This window comes from Panthera leo, chromosome B3 (genome assembly GCF_018350215.1).
Source record: "Panthera leo isolate Ple1 chromosome B3, P.leo_Ple1_pat1.1, whole genome shotgun sequence".
Lineage (NCBI taxonomy): Eukaryota > Metazoa > Chordata > Mammalia > Carnivora > Felidae > Panthera > Panthera leo.
In genome coordinates this window covers 5,517,609-5,529,886 of record NC_056684.1, presented here as the reverse complement: position 1 = coordinate 5,529,886, position 12,278 = coordinate 5,517,609, and the positions used below count along the sequence as shown (strand labels likewise).

Below are 12,278 nucleotides of genomic sequence, written 5' to 3'. Positions count from 1 at the left end.
GTGTTTCTAACACTACATCATTTTTTTCCCCAGCTGCATAATACTCCATTGAGTGGAGTATTAATAGTGATGTGTTTTCATCTAGTCCCCTGTGGTTGGACACTTAGGTTGTTTCCAATTTTTCATTCATAGGGACGGTGCCATGATAAATGTTCTTTTACATTCATCTCCGTGCCTTTGTTTCTTACATGATGTTGGAGAGTCCAGGAATGCTGTTCCCCCTTAAGCCTGACCCCCTGTCCCCAGCCCCTTGCCGTGCGCTGCCTTGCTCACTCACCGTCAGATCGGCCCGTCCTAGAGGTTGGCAGAAGAGGTTTCTCGTGGGAGGTGTGGCCCCCAGGTTTATGTCTGTCTTCCTCTCCCAGGCTCTGAAAAGCGACCATTCCTCAGATTTGAAGCTGAAAACATTTCCAACTACACAGCCCTTCTGCTGAGCAGGGATGGCAGGACTCTGTACGTGGGTGCCCGAGAGGCTCTCTTTGCTCTCAACAGTAGTTCCAGCTTCCTGCCAGGCGGGGAGTACCAGGAGGTGAGATGATGCCGGGGGCTGGCCAGGCTGGGCAGAGGATGGCAGAGGGGAAAACAGAAAAACTGACCCTCTGGGTGTGAAGACGATGCAGACGGGTGGGGGGGTGGTGGGCACGTACATCCTCCACTCCCCCTCCCACACTCCCCTTCTTTCTTCCCGCAGCTGCTGTGGAGCGCAGATGCAGACAGGAAACAGCAGTGCAGCTTCAAGGGCAAGGACCCACAGGTGAGCTTGTACCTGGAGGCCACCTGGGCTGAAGGAAGGCTGGAGAGGTGCCCTGGACCCGGCACGGAGGGAGGATGTGGGAGCCGCTGCGATAGAAAGAGCGTAGGCTTCCGAGGTGGCCGCACCTGGGTTTGGCCCTGTCCTTGTTATCTCTGTGACCTTGAATGAGGAGATTTGCCTCTCTGAGCCTTAGTGTCTCCACCTGTAAAGTGGGGCTAGTGATGCCTACCTATCTCAGGTCTTGCTGTGAGGATTCAGCGAGCTGATACATACGAGGCACCTGGCACCTAATCGGTGCCAAATAAATGTCAGCTTCCAGCAAGAGCAACGATTGGGTGGGGTGGGAGTCCTGTCCCCCCACAGGTGGTGTGATGGAGCAGAGCTGACAGATCCTGGTGGGGTTTTGGCCGGACCACTGCGTATGGGGTGTGGTCCAGCCTGGGAGTTCTCCTGGAGGGTTCCCCACTATTCCCAGAGACCTCCCTACCCTGCGTGCAGCAGAGGGTGGCTAAGGTGAAGGGGAGAGAGCACCAGAGTGGAGTTCAGACACAAGTTCAAGTCCTGACTGCCCGTGACTTCTTTTATTTGACAAACGTTTACTTATTAAGCACTTGGTCCATGCCCGAGTACTTTTTTTTGTTCAAAAAAAAAGTTTTTTTAATGTTTATTTTTATTTTTGAGGGAGAGAGAGAGAGAGGGAGACACAGAATCCGAAGCAGGCTCCAGGCTCTGAGCTGTCAGCACAGAGCCCCACACGGGGCTCAAACTGGAGAATGGCAAGATCATGACCTGGGCCCAAGTCGGATGCTCAGCCGACTGAGCCACGCCGGTGGCCCCCCCCCTTTTTTTCTTGTTTAAATTTATTTATTTATTTCGAGAAAGAGTGAGCATGAGCCGGGGAGTGGCAGAGAGAGAGAGGGAGAGAGAGAGAATCAGAATCGGGTCCCGTGCTGTCAGCACAGAGCCCGATGTGGGACTCGAACTCGCGAACTGATCACAACCTGAGCCGAAATCAAGAGTCGGACGTTTAACAGACTGAACCACCCAGGCGCCCCTGTGCCCAAGTACTTTTAGACACTGGCAGTGTAACAGTGAAAAAGAAGAAAGAACAACAGGCAAAACTGAGCCGCTTGAACAGGTAGTCAGGCCACAGCTCATTAAGAAAGGGACATTTGCATCAGGACTGGACAGTGCTGAGGGAGTTAGCTGTGGGATTCCTGGAGAAGGGGCAGGACTGGACTTACTCTGAGCGAGGTGTTTGGGGAGCCACCAAAGGGCTGGGCAGGGGAGTGACATGGTGGCATCTGTTTTGAAAGGGTTGCTCTGGGGGCACCTGAGCGGCTCAGTTGGTTAAGCATCCGACTCTTGGTTTCGGCTCAGGTCATGATCTCACGGTTCATGGGACCGAACCCCGTGTCACGCTCCGCATGGTCAGTGCAGAGCCTGCTTGGGACTCTCTCTCCCTTCCTGTGCCCCTCCCCTGCTCTCTCTCCCTCTCTCTCAAAGTAAATAAACTTTAAAAAAAAAAAGGAAGAGTCCCTCTGGCTGCCATGGTGGAGAGTGGTCTCCTCGGGGCAGCGGCAGAGGGAGGGAGACCAGACCGGGGTGGTACCAGTAAAGGGAGTGAAAAATGGTCAAATTTTGGATGTATTTTGAAGATGGACCCACCAGGATTTCCTGGTGGGGAAATGGGAGGTGTGAGGGATGAGTTGGGGCTGACGGCCGTGAGCTTTGGAGCCTGAACAGCTGAGGGGGAGAGGTCTGAGAGGAGGAAGTTTTGGGGGCACGACAGGATGCTTGGTCGGAGACACCCGTCAGACACCCTTACAGAGGCGATCCATGAGTCTGGGGTCCAGGGTCCTGCTCTGGGCTGTGGCTTCCTCACGAGGTGGTGGGGAGGACCAGAGGTTTTCCCCGAGGTTCCAAAGAAGACCCTCAGGGAACAAGACAGCGCAAGAGGGAGGGATCCCGTGCCTTCGCTCTCAGGCTGGAGAGAAGTTTCCGGAACACAGATCTAGTGGAGCCCCTGGGTTCCCCTCCAGTGCACACTGTCCGTGGTCCTCAGTCTACCCTGCCCTGGGAGGCCGCTGGGTTCTCTTTTGCTCTGGGACTTGAGGCGCACCAGAGAGCAGAGGCTTTACCCACCACGCCCCCGCCCCCACCAACTGGTGGTGAGGGCCTGGCGGTGCCCCCTGGTGGCATGCTTGGGCCTGCCAACCTCCTCCCTCCTCCCCCCTCCCCCCTCCCCCAGCGCGACTGTCAAAACTACGTCAAGATCCTCCTTCCGCTCAACAGCAGCCACCTGTTCACCTGCGGCACAGCAGCCTTCAGCCCCGTGTGCACCTACATCGTGAGTGTCCCCCTCCGCGCCAGGAGCCGTTCTCCAGCACCGATCCGTCGTCAAGGGCAGGACCCAGGGCCGAGCTTCTAGGGAACAGTGGGCTCTGAGAGCCCTGAGGCCCCGCCCCCATCTGGTGGCCGGGTTGGCCTGCAGGGGGAAGGAGGGGCGCCTGTGAGCACCCTGGCCGACCCAGGACACCACCCCTTGCTTCCTCTAGCTGCCCCGCCCTCACTCAGCTCCGGAGCCCACCTCGCGCACCCCCCCTCGCACACACTCTTGCGTTTCTGCTTTTCACCCGCCTGTGGCAGACGGCGGCACTTTGAGGCAGCGGGTTGCAGCACGGGAGTCAGACACGCCTGGGTGTGAATCGCATTGCTGCCCCTTCGAGTCCCGTCTAGTCTCCTCTGTGGCCCCTGGGGCCGGTAGGGCCCACCACACAGGGCCACTGCCAGGCGGTGCCAGCACTGTGCCCCCGGTGCAGAGATGAGGATGGTCTGCCTCCCGCCTCTCCCCCCACAGAGCTGCCTTGTGGGGCACACCTCCCTCCTTTCCCTCCAGGCCCGCGGGCTCCTTGGTGAGCCCCTGAGCTCTCCTGTCTGCTTCCCCGCAGAGTGTGGAGAACTTCACTCTGGCACAGGACGAGGCGGGGAACATCCTCCTGGAAGATGGCAAGGGCCGATGTCCCTTTGACCCCAATTTCAAGTCTACGGCCCTGGTGGTTGGTGAGTGTTGGGAGCAGAGTGGCAGGATGGGCTCACTGAGGCTCCATGTGCGGGGCGGGGCGGGGAGGTGGGGGGGTGGGGGGGGTGGGCGGGGGCGGGACCCCAGGCCTGAGCTGGTGGGTTCACGCCATGCTGATTCCCAGGGGGCACGGGGCGACCCTCGGCTGCCCTTGCTTTGGCTGTTCCCGGTTGCCGCTCTCTTCCCTGTCCACCTCAGGCGTGGTGGGCGGTGCTGGGGTCACTCCGGGCCCTGAGCGGGCAGAAGGGGCCGTGCCGAGGGGCCATTCCCATGGGAACGTTCTCTTGGCAGACGGTGAGCTGTACACCGGAACAGTCAGCAGCTTCCAAGGCAATGACCCCGCCATCTCCCGGAGCCAGAGCCTCCGCCCGACCAAGACCGAGAGCTCCCTCAACTGGCTCCAAGGTGAAGTCCTCCCCACGCACCCGGTGGGCAGTCCCCGGAGCCCAGGGAGGGGCGCGCTCTCCCTGCAGGGCCGAGAACACTCTCCCGCCTGTCCGCGATGCCCGGGCTGACTCCGTGCTCCCCGTCGGCCCCCAGACCCAGCGTTTGTGGCCTCAGCCTACGTTCCCGAGAGCCTGGGCAGTTTGCAAGGGGACGATGACAAGATCTACTTCTTCTTCAGCGAGACTGGCCAGGAGTTTGAGTTTTTTGAGAACACCATCGTGTCCCGCATCGCCCGCATCTGCAAGGTGAGGGACGGGCCGCCCCGGAGACCCCAAAGGCTCCTCGGGTACAGGATCAGGAAACGCCAGGAGATGGCATCTCCTGTCCTCCAGGAGGAACAGCTTGGCTAACTGCTTTCCTCTCTCTCCTTTTAAATGAGAATAGCTCTTAATGTTTTTTTTCCTATTTAAGAAAACGTGGAAATACAGAAAAGTGTGCACAACAGTCACTTACAAGGTGAAGAGGCAGTGGACCATCGCGATCCAGAGCATAGTCTCAAACCAGGCTGCCTCGGTTCAAACCCCACTGGGTCCTGTGACCTTGGGCAAGTCCCGTGCCCTCTCAGTCAGCGTCCTCGTCTGTTCAGTGATGTTGCGTGGGTAAAATCCATCCACAGAAAGCTCTCAGGAGCGTGGTACGCAACAACTAGATGTGGACTGGGTTAGTGTTAGAACCCTGCTGCCTCACCACAAGCGACCACGCTGTTAATGTTTTAGAACGCCCCTTGGGAATCTTTTTTTGTATATGCGTAAATATATACATATTTGCATTATTAAAACACCGCTTACAAAGCAAGAGTTCTGTAATGCGGGTATTTAGGTGTTTGCTGGGAATCGTGACCTCTTTCCCTGCGTGTAGGCAGACCCCTCTCTGTTTCTGGCTGTTCCACAGTGAGGGAACTGTCCTTTACTCGGCCGGCCTCCTGGACATTGCCCTCAAGTCCTCTTGATTTGATTTATTTATTTTGTATATTTAAAGTTTCTTTATTTGAGACAGAGAGACAGCACGAGTGGGGGAGGGAGAGAGGGAGAATCCCAAGCAGGCTCCGCACTTGTCAGCGCAGAGCCCCTGTGCGTTGCTCGAACTCACGAACCTCAGGATCACGCCCTGAGCCGAAGTCGGACGCTCAACCGACTGAGTCCCCCGGGCGCCCCGCTTCTTGCTTTTAAATGGAACTCGGCCCCAGCCGTCGCTTGCCCTTCCCAGGGTCTGGGTCAGCTACCACCACCACCGGGGAGGGGCCGCAAGGGGCACCAGCCTCCCCCTGCCTCCCAGCCCCCGCCCAGGCTGAGCCCAGTGTCTCTCCCCCTCCCCCAGGGTGACGAGGGCGGCGAGCGGGTCCTGCAGCAACGCTGGACGTCCTTCCTCAAGGCCCAGCTCCTCTGCTCGCGGCCCGACGACGGCTTCCCGTTCAACGTGCTGCAGGACGTCTTCACGCTGAGCCCCAGCCCCCAGGACTGGCGGGACACCCTCTTCTATGGGGTCTTCACATCCCAGTGGTGCGGCCCCCGGGGACCTAACCAGAGATGGGACGGCTGGGGGGTGACGGGACTGGGGCCCCAAGCCGGCCTTGGGGCTAAGCCGGCCTCATGCGGAGCCCCGGGGCTCCTGGGTGAACCCAGCCATTTCCACGGTAGGCACAGGGGGACCACGGAGGGCTCCGCCATCTGTGTCTTCACCATGAAAGACGTGCAGAAGGCCTTCAACGGCCTGTACAAGGAGGTGAACCGGGAGACACAGCAGTGGTACACTGTGACCCACCCAGTGCCCACACCCCGGCCCGGAGCGGTAAGTGCTGCTCTCTGCACCCGGGTGGGGTGCGGATGACAAAGGTCCCCACACCGTGCTGGGCTCCTTGGGCTTCCCTGAGCCTGTTTTCTCTTCTTGAACGTGGGGACAAAAGCCAGGCCTGCTTGTCTTACTGGGTTACACGTGGCTACGAATGCTGGAATGCCGTAGCCCTATCTAGGGTGAGCAGGTGTGTGCCCATCGGGACACTTAGTGCACGCTTCTGCCATTGTCCCTGCACCCGCGTCTCTCCCCTGCCCAGCTGTGAGCTCCTCCTCTGGCTGTTGAGTGACGAGCGGCCCGGCCGTGGGGATATCGTCCTTCTTTGCATCCAGCTTAATAGGCTGCCCATAATGGCAGCCTATTGCCATTGGACCTTGAAACAGGGATTTGAGTGCCGGGGGTTCATAAGGGAGGTGATTCAGGAAGCACCGTGAGGGAATAGGAAAGCTAGAGGAGGAAGCGGAGCCAAGGGAGGGCGTCCCCGAGCTGTCACCGTCGTGGGCACCTGGGGCCCTGGGAGGGCACCTTCATGCCCCCCGCACTAGGAGACCCTGGTTAGCCTAGGCTTCCTTCCGGCACCGGTGAAATGTTGCTGAAGCAGCAGAAGCGTGGCATGCTTCCTGAGGCCTGGGGGAGGGCGAGGGGCCTGGGCAGGGAGGGGAGCCCTGCCGGCCAGGGCCCCTGGGTGCCCCACACCCAGGCTTCGCCCCGGGGCCTCCCGATCGGTGTGCTGGCTCCCTGCGGCACCGCGGGTGACGTGCAGTGGCGTCTGCGGGGCGGGCGGGTGGCCCTGCCGTCCACCGCGGGGGCAGGGCCCGGCAATCCTGGCGGCGGCCACGCGGTTCCCGCCCTGCTGGCCGCTCTAAGCGGCACCGGCCTCACGCCGCCGCCTTCTCCTTCAGTGCATCACCGACAGTGCCCGGGAGAGGAAGATCAGCTCGTCCCTGCAACTCCCAGACCGTGTGCTGAACTTCCTCAAGGACCACTTCCTGATGGACGGGCAGGTCCGCAGCCGCCTGCTGCTGCTGCAGCCCCGCGCCCGCTACCAGCGCGTGGCCGTGCACCGCGTGTCCGGCCTGCACCACACCTACGACGTGCTCTTCCTGGGCACCGGTAAGTGCCCGCGGCGGGGCGGGCTCGGGCTCGGGGGACGCGGCTGTGGGGCTGTGGGCCTGAGCGCTGTCCGTGTTCCAGGCGATGGCCGGCTGCACAAAGCGGTGGGCGTGGGCCCCAGGGTGCACATCGTCGAGGAGCTCCAGATCTTCTCGCCAGGACAGCCCGTGCAGAACCTGCTGCTGGACGCCAGCAGGGTGAGCTGGCGGAGGAGCCCGGGGAGCACGCCCGGGTGCCCCTCGTTACCGATAAGCGGGCCCCAGCCAGCTTCTCCCTGGCGCCCGCAGGATGGAAAGTTCCAGTCTCGTGGCATGAGCCAACGGAAAGTGGGGTGCCCGGGGGCGTAAGAGGAGGCCCCCTGGGGAGTGGCTCTGGTGGGCACGCGAGCCAGGTGCAGCCGTGCGAGGTGGCCCCGGCCGCCCGCGCCCGCCTCTCACCCCCCGCCCCGTGTCTGTGCAGGGACTGCTCTACGCTGCCTCCCACTCAGGCGTTGTCCAGGTGCCTGTGGCCAACTGCAGCCTGTACCAGAGCTGTGGGGACTGTGTCCTCGCCCGGGACCCCTACTGTGCTTGGAGCGGTTCCAGCTGCAGACACGTCAGCCTCTACCACCCTGAGGCGGCCTCCAGGTGAGAGCGTCTGCAGGCCCTTCCCATTGTCCCACTTGCCCGTCCTGTGCCCTTGGCCTCAGAGCACCTTCCACAGGCCCTTCTTTTTTTTTCTTTTTTTTTAAACATTTCCCTTCTGACTCTCAAAAGGGTTCTGGCTCAGGCAAGAAATTACGTTTGCCTTACCCATTCGGTAGTGTGAAGTGTCGCAGCAATGAAAAATTAGCGTGCGAATTTTTCTTTAACAAAAAATAAGGGCTACGCGACAATCCGTTAACAAAACCCATTAAAAATGGCTTTCAAGAGAACTAAGTCAGGTTGTAAAATGTTCATACAGAAAACCTAAAAGTGGAGAGAAGCGTAAACAAAATAAAAACTGTCGCTAATCCCACCACCTAGAGAGAAGCCCAGTGAGATTTTGATGGAAATCTAGCCTCCCAGACTTTCCTATATATATGTAAAATACAAATACATGTGTTTTATTTATTTTAATTTTTTTAATGTTTTTTTAAGAGCAGGGGGGAGGGAGAGAGCGAGGGCAAGAGAGAGCGCTAGTGGGGGAGGGGCAGAGAGAGAGAGGAAGATAGAATCCGAAGCAGGCCCCAGACTCCGAGCTGTCAGCACAGAGCCCCCAACGTGGGCCTCAACCTCAACAAACTGTGAGATCATGATCTGAGCCGCAGTCAGACACCCAACCAACCGAGTCACCCAGGCGCTCCAAAATACATGTATTTTATTTTATTTTATTTTATTTTATTTTATTTTAATTTTATATTTTATTTTATTTTACTTATTTTATTTTTTATTTATTTATATTTTTTTATTTTTTTATTTTATTTTATTTTATTTTTTATTATTTTTTTAATGTTTTAATGTTTATCTTTGAGAGAGACAGAGACAGAGCATGAGTGAGGGAGGGGCAGAGAGAGAGGGAGACACAGAATCCGAAGCAGGCTCCGGACTCCGAGCTGTCAGCACAGACCCCAACATGGGACTTGAACCCACGAACCCGAGATCATGACCTGAGCCAAAGTCTGGCTCTTAACTGAGCCACCCAGGTGCCCCTACATGTATTTTAAATAAAGATGGAATCTGTCCCCCTTGTAGTGACCTTGCTTCACACACATGGAGACCCGGTGCCGGTTTTATATTTCAGAGAATCACGTACAAGTACACATACGTCCACCTGGAAGGATGCACCACAAATACTCCCCATCACGGTTACCAGATGGTGGATTGTGTGTGACTTCCGTAGTGTTTTCAGCCTTTGTACTTGGTTGAGTTTTAGGTTTTCTGAGTGTATCAAGAATGACTTTTAAGGGGCTTCTGGGTGGCTCAGTCAGCTAAGCGTCCAACTTCGGCTCAGGTCATGATTTGAAGGTTTGCGAGTTCAAGCCCCGTGTCGGGCTCTGTGCTGACGGCTCGGAGCCTGGAGCCTGTTTCAGATTCTGTGTCTCCCTCTCCCTCTGCCCCTCCCCCACTCATGCTCTGTCTCTGTCTCTCAAAAATAAATAAAACCATTAAAAATTTTTGTAACAGGTTAGAAAAAAGGACTTTTATTTTTTATTACGTTTTATTAAACAAGTCAGTGCATGTGCATTTAGACAGATCCATGCATATAGATCCGGCGGTCCTTCCAGATGTTTTCTAAAAGCTCATATTGCTTTTGTAATTCAGGGGAGTGTGACAGTAACTTGTATTTAGAATAAATAATGTATAAACAGAGGAGGTGCTGGCTCAGAACCTGCAGGTGGGGAATCAGCATGGGGAAGCTGCCTTTTTACTCCTGCTTTGGTCCTGGTGGTCCCTGAGCCCCCCTAGGCCCTTGGCCAGGCCTGGGTCTGCAGGGCCACGTGACGGCCTGGCTGCACTGAGGGGGGAGGGGGGAGGCGATGCAGGCTCACAGTGGTTTCCTGGCTTATCCCAGACTGTCTCTTGGTCCCCAGGCCGTGGATCCAGGACATTGAGGGGGCGAACGCCAGGGGCCTCTGCAACACATCCTCAGCCCGGTTTCCGGCTCCTGTACTAACAGGTAAACTGCCCTGTCTGAGCTGGAGAGGTGGGGGCCAAGTCCGCTGAGAAGCCTTTTGCAGGCAACGGTGGGTATAAATGCCCTTCCTTCAGTCCACGTCCCAGACTCAGAGTCCCCCGAGTTTTCCATCATGGTACAAGGATCACAGTCCAGGGAGAGGCGGGTGAGCTCGGGGCCACCGTGGATGCCGGGCCCCCCCTCACGCCGTGCGTCTTCTGTCTGTAGGTGAGAAGCCGTGTGAGCGGGTCCAGTTTCAGCCCAACACGGTGAACACGTTGGCCTGCCCCCTCCTCTCCAACCTGGCCACCCGGCTCTGGCTCCACGACGGGGCCCCTGTCAATGCCTCGGCCTCCTGCCGCGTGTTGCCTACTGGGGACCTGCTGCTGGTGGGCAGCCAGCAGGAACTGGGGGTGTTCCAGTGCTGGTCGCTGGAGGAGGGCTTCTGGCAGCTGGTGGCCAATTACTGCCCAAAGGTAGTAGAGGACCTGATCGCGGACCGAGCAGACCGGAGCGGCGGCGTGCCTGTCGTCATCAGCACGTCACGGGTGAGCGCGCCGGCCGGTGGCAAGGCCAGCTGGGGTGCGGACAAGTCCTACTGGACCGAGTTCCTGGTGATGTGCGCGCTCTTCGTGTTCGCTGTGGTGCTCCTGATTTTATTCTTCCTCTACCGGCACCGGGGTGGCATGAAAGTCTTCCTGAAGCAGGGGGAGTGTGCCAGTGTGCACCCCAAGACCCGCCCTACGGCGCTGCCACCTGAGACCCGGCCGCTTAACGGCGTAGGCCCCCCTAGCACCCCTCTCGACCACCGAGGCTACCAGGCCCTGTCAGACAGCCCCCCGGGGCCCCGCGTCTTCACGGAGTCCGAGAAGAGGCCGCTCAGCATCCAGGACAGCTTTGTGGAGGTGTCCCCGGTGTGCCCCCGGCCCCGGGTCCGCCTGGGCTCTGAGATCCGGGACTCCGTGGTGTGAGAGCTGACTTCTAGAGGAGTCCACCTTGGCTTCAGAGGCCGTGAGTGCTCGGAGGGGGTCAGCCGGGCCTCCGCTTCTCGCGGAACACAACTGTGGCGCCCGAGCCTCGGGAGCGATGGAGCGGGCCACGTAGCGAGGCCCCCTCCGACCCACAGCCGCGGCCCTGGAGGTCCCAGCTGAAGATGGGGGCCTGCCTCGATGGACAGAAGAGCGCTCCCTGTGTAAACTGAGCCCTTTGTTTAAACAACGGAAAATGTGAAACAGGAGTGAGGAGGAGACAGCCCGGAGCCCCAGGCGCTCACGCAGCCCCTCCGCGCAGCCTCAGCCTCGGAGGCGTGGGAATTCGCCCAAAGTGGTTGTCTGAGACAGAGCTGGGCACCCCCACCGGCTGCCTCTTCCACCTTCTGCCTTAGCCTGCCGCCACCGGCTGCCCCTGGTCTCTGCCGAGGCAAGGGCCGGCTCGGGCTCCGTGCGTCCCGCCTCGACGGCTGGCCGGCCCATTACAGCCATCATCCCATCACCTCAGGGACCGGGGGGGGAAGGGGGGGGCCACACCGCCCCCGCAGCCCTCCCAAGGCCCTGGGCTCCGGCTCACCTGCTGGACCTTTCCAGCCTGTATCAGGCTGTGGCCACGTGTGAGAGGGGGCAGCGCGAGTCCGGGAGAGAGTTTGTGACGATGGACGCGTTTCTCTCAGAAGCCTGCCTTCCTCCACCCCAGCCTGCAAACCTGTGTCCCTTTTCCCCACATCCACCCCAGACTCCCCCCTAGACCTAGTCCTCCCCAGAGTCCATCCCCTGTACTTGCCTGCCCCCATTCTAAGGTATATGGACACTGCCCAACACGGGGGCCCTGAGTTTATGTGGGTTTTATATTTTTTTTTAATGAGATGCACTTTACTTTTTTTTTTTTCTTTTTTTAAATAAAATCTAAAGAATAGAAACAATCATGGCCTTTCCTCTTAAAGGACTGTGACTTAAAAAACATTTTTTTTAATGTTTATTATTTATTTTTTGAGAGAGACAAGAGTGTGAGGGGGGAGGGGCAGAGAGAGAGGGAGACACAGAATCCAAAACAGGCTCCAGGCTCTGAGCTGTCAGCACAGAGCACGACTCGGGCTCAGACTCATGAACGGTGAGATCATGACCTGGCTCATGACCTGAGCCACCCAGGGGATCCTACTTTTTTTTTTTTTTTTTTTAAATGTTTGTTTATTTTGAGAGAGAGGGAGAGAGAGAGCATGCACACATGCACACAAGAAGGAGAGGGACAGAGAGAGAATCCTAAGCAGGTTCTGCCCTGTCAGTGCAGAGCCTGATGCAGGGCTCGAACTCACGAACTGCAAGATCATAACCTGAGCCAAAATGGAGAGTCGGGACACTCCACCCAGGCACCCCAAAGGACTGTTATTTTTTGAGGTTGGTCTAGTTCTCTGAGTTCTGAGAGGTTCTGAACCTCCTGGTTCCAGGGGCTAGTGGGCCAGAACCA

General features: G+C 58.0%; 1 protein-coding gene across 3 annotated transcripts in view; it reads left to right on the top strand.

Annotated features, from left to right (window-relative positions):
• Positions 1 to 11,726, top strand: part of SEMA4B (semaphorin 4B) — a 39,747-nt gene extending 28,021 nt beyond the window's left edge. For all 3 annotated transcript variants that reach the window (XM_042940981.1, XM_042940980.1, XM_042940979.1), the window contains 13 exons: positions 366 to 529; positions 692 to 754; positions 3,006 to 3,104; positions 3,706 to 3,817; positions 4,128 to 4,241; positions 4,377 to 4,528; positions 5,601 to 5,782; positions 5,921 to 6,071; positions 6,977 to 7,187; positions 7,269 to 7,384; positions 7,647 to 7,813; positions 9,739 to 9,824; positions 10,050 to 11,726. In XM_042940981.1, the coding sequence (XP_042796915.1) occupies positions 366 to 529; positions 692 to 754; positions 3,006 to 3,104; positions 3,706 to 3,817; positions 4,128 to 4,241; positions 4,377 to 4,528; positions 5,601 to 5,782; positions 5,921 to 6,071; positions 6,977 to 7,187; positions 7,269 to 7,384; positions 7,647 to 7,813; positions 9,739 to 9,824; positions 10,050 to 10,792 (2,360 nt within the window). In that variant the 3' untranslated portion in view covers positions 10,793 to 11,726. The remainder of the gene's footprint in view (positions 1 to 365; positions 530 to 691; positions 755 to 3,005; positions 3,105 to 3,705; positions 3,818 to 4,127; positions 4,242 to 4,376; positions 4,529 to 5,600; positions 5,783 to 5,920; positions 6,072 to 6,976; positions 7,188 to 7,268; positions 7,385 to 7,646; positions 7,814 to 9,738; positions 9,825 to 10,049) is intronic.
• Positions 11,727 to 12,278: the final 552 nt, after the last annotated feature.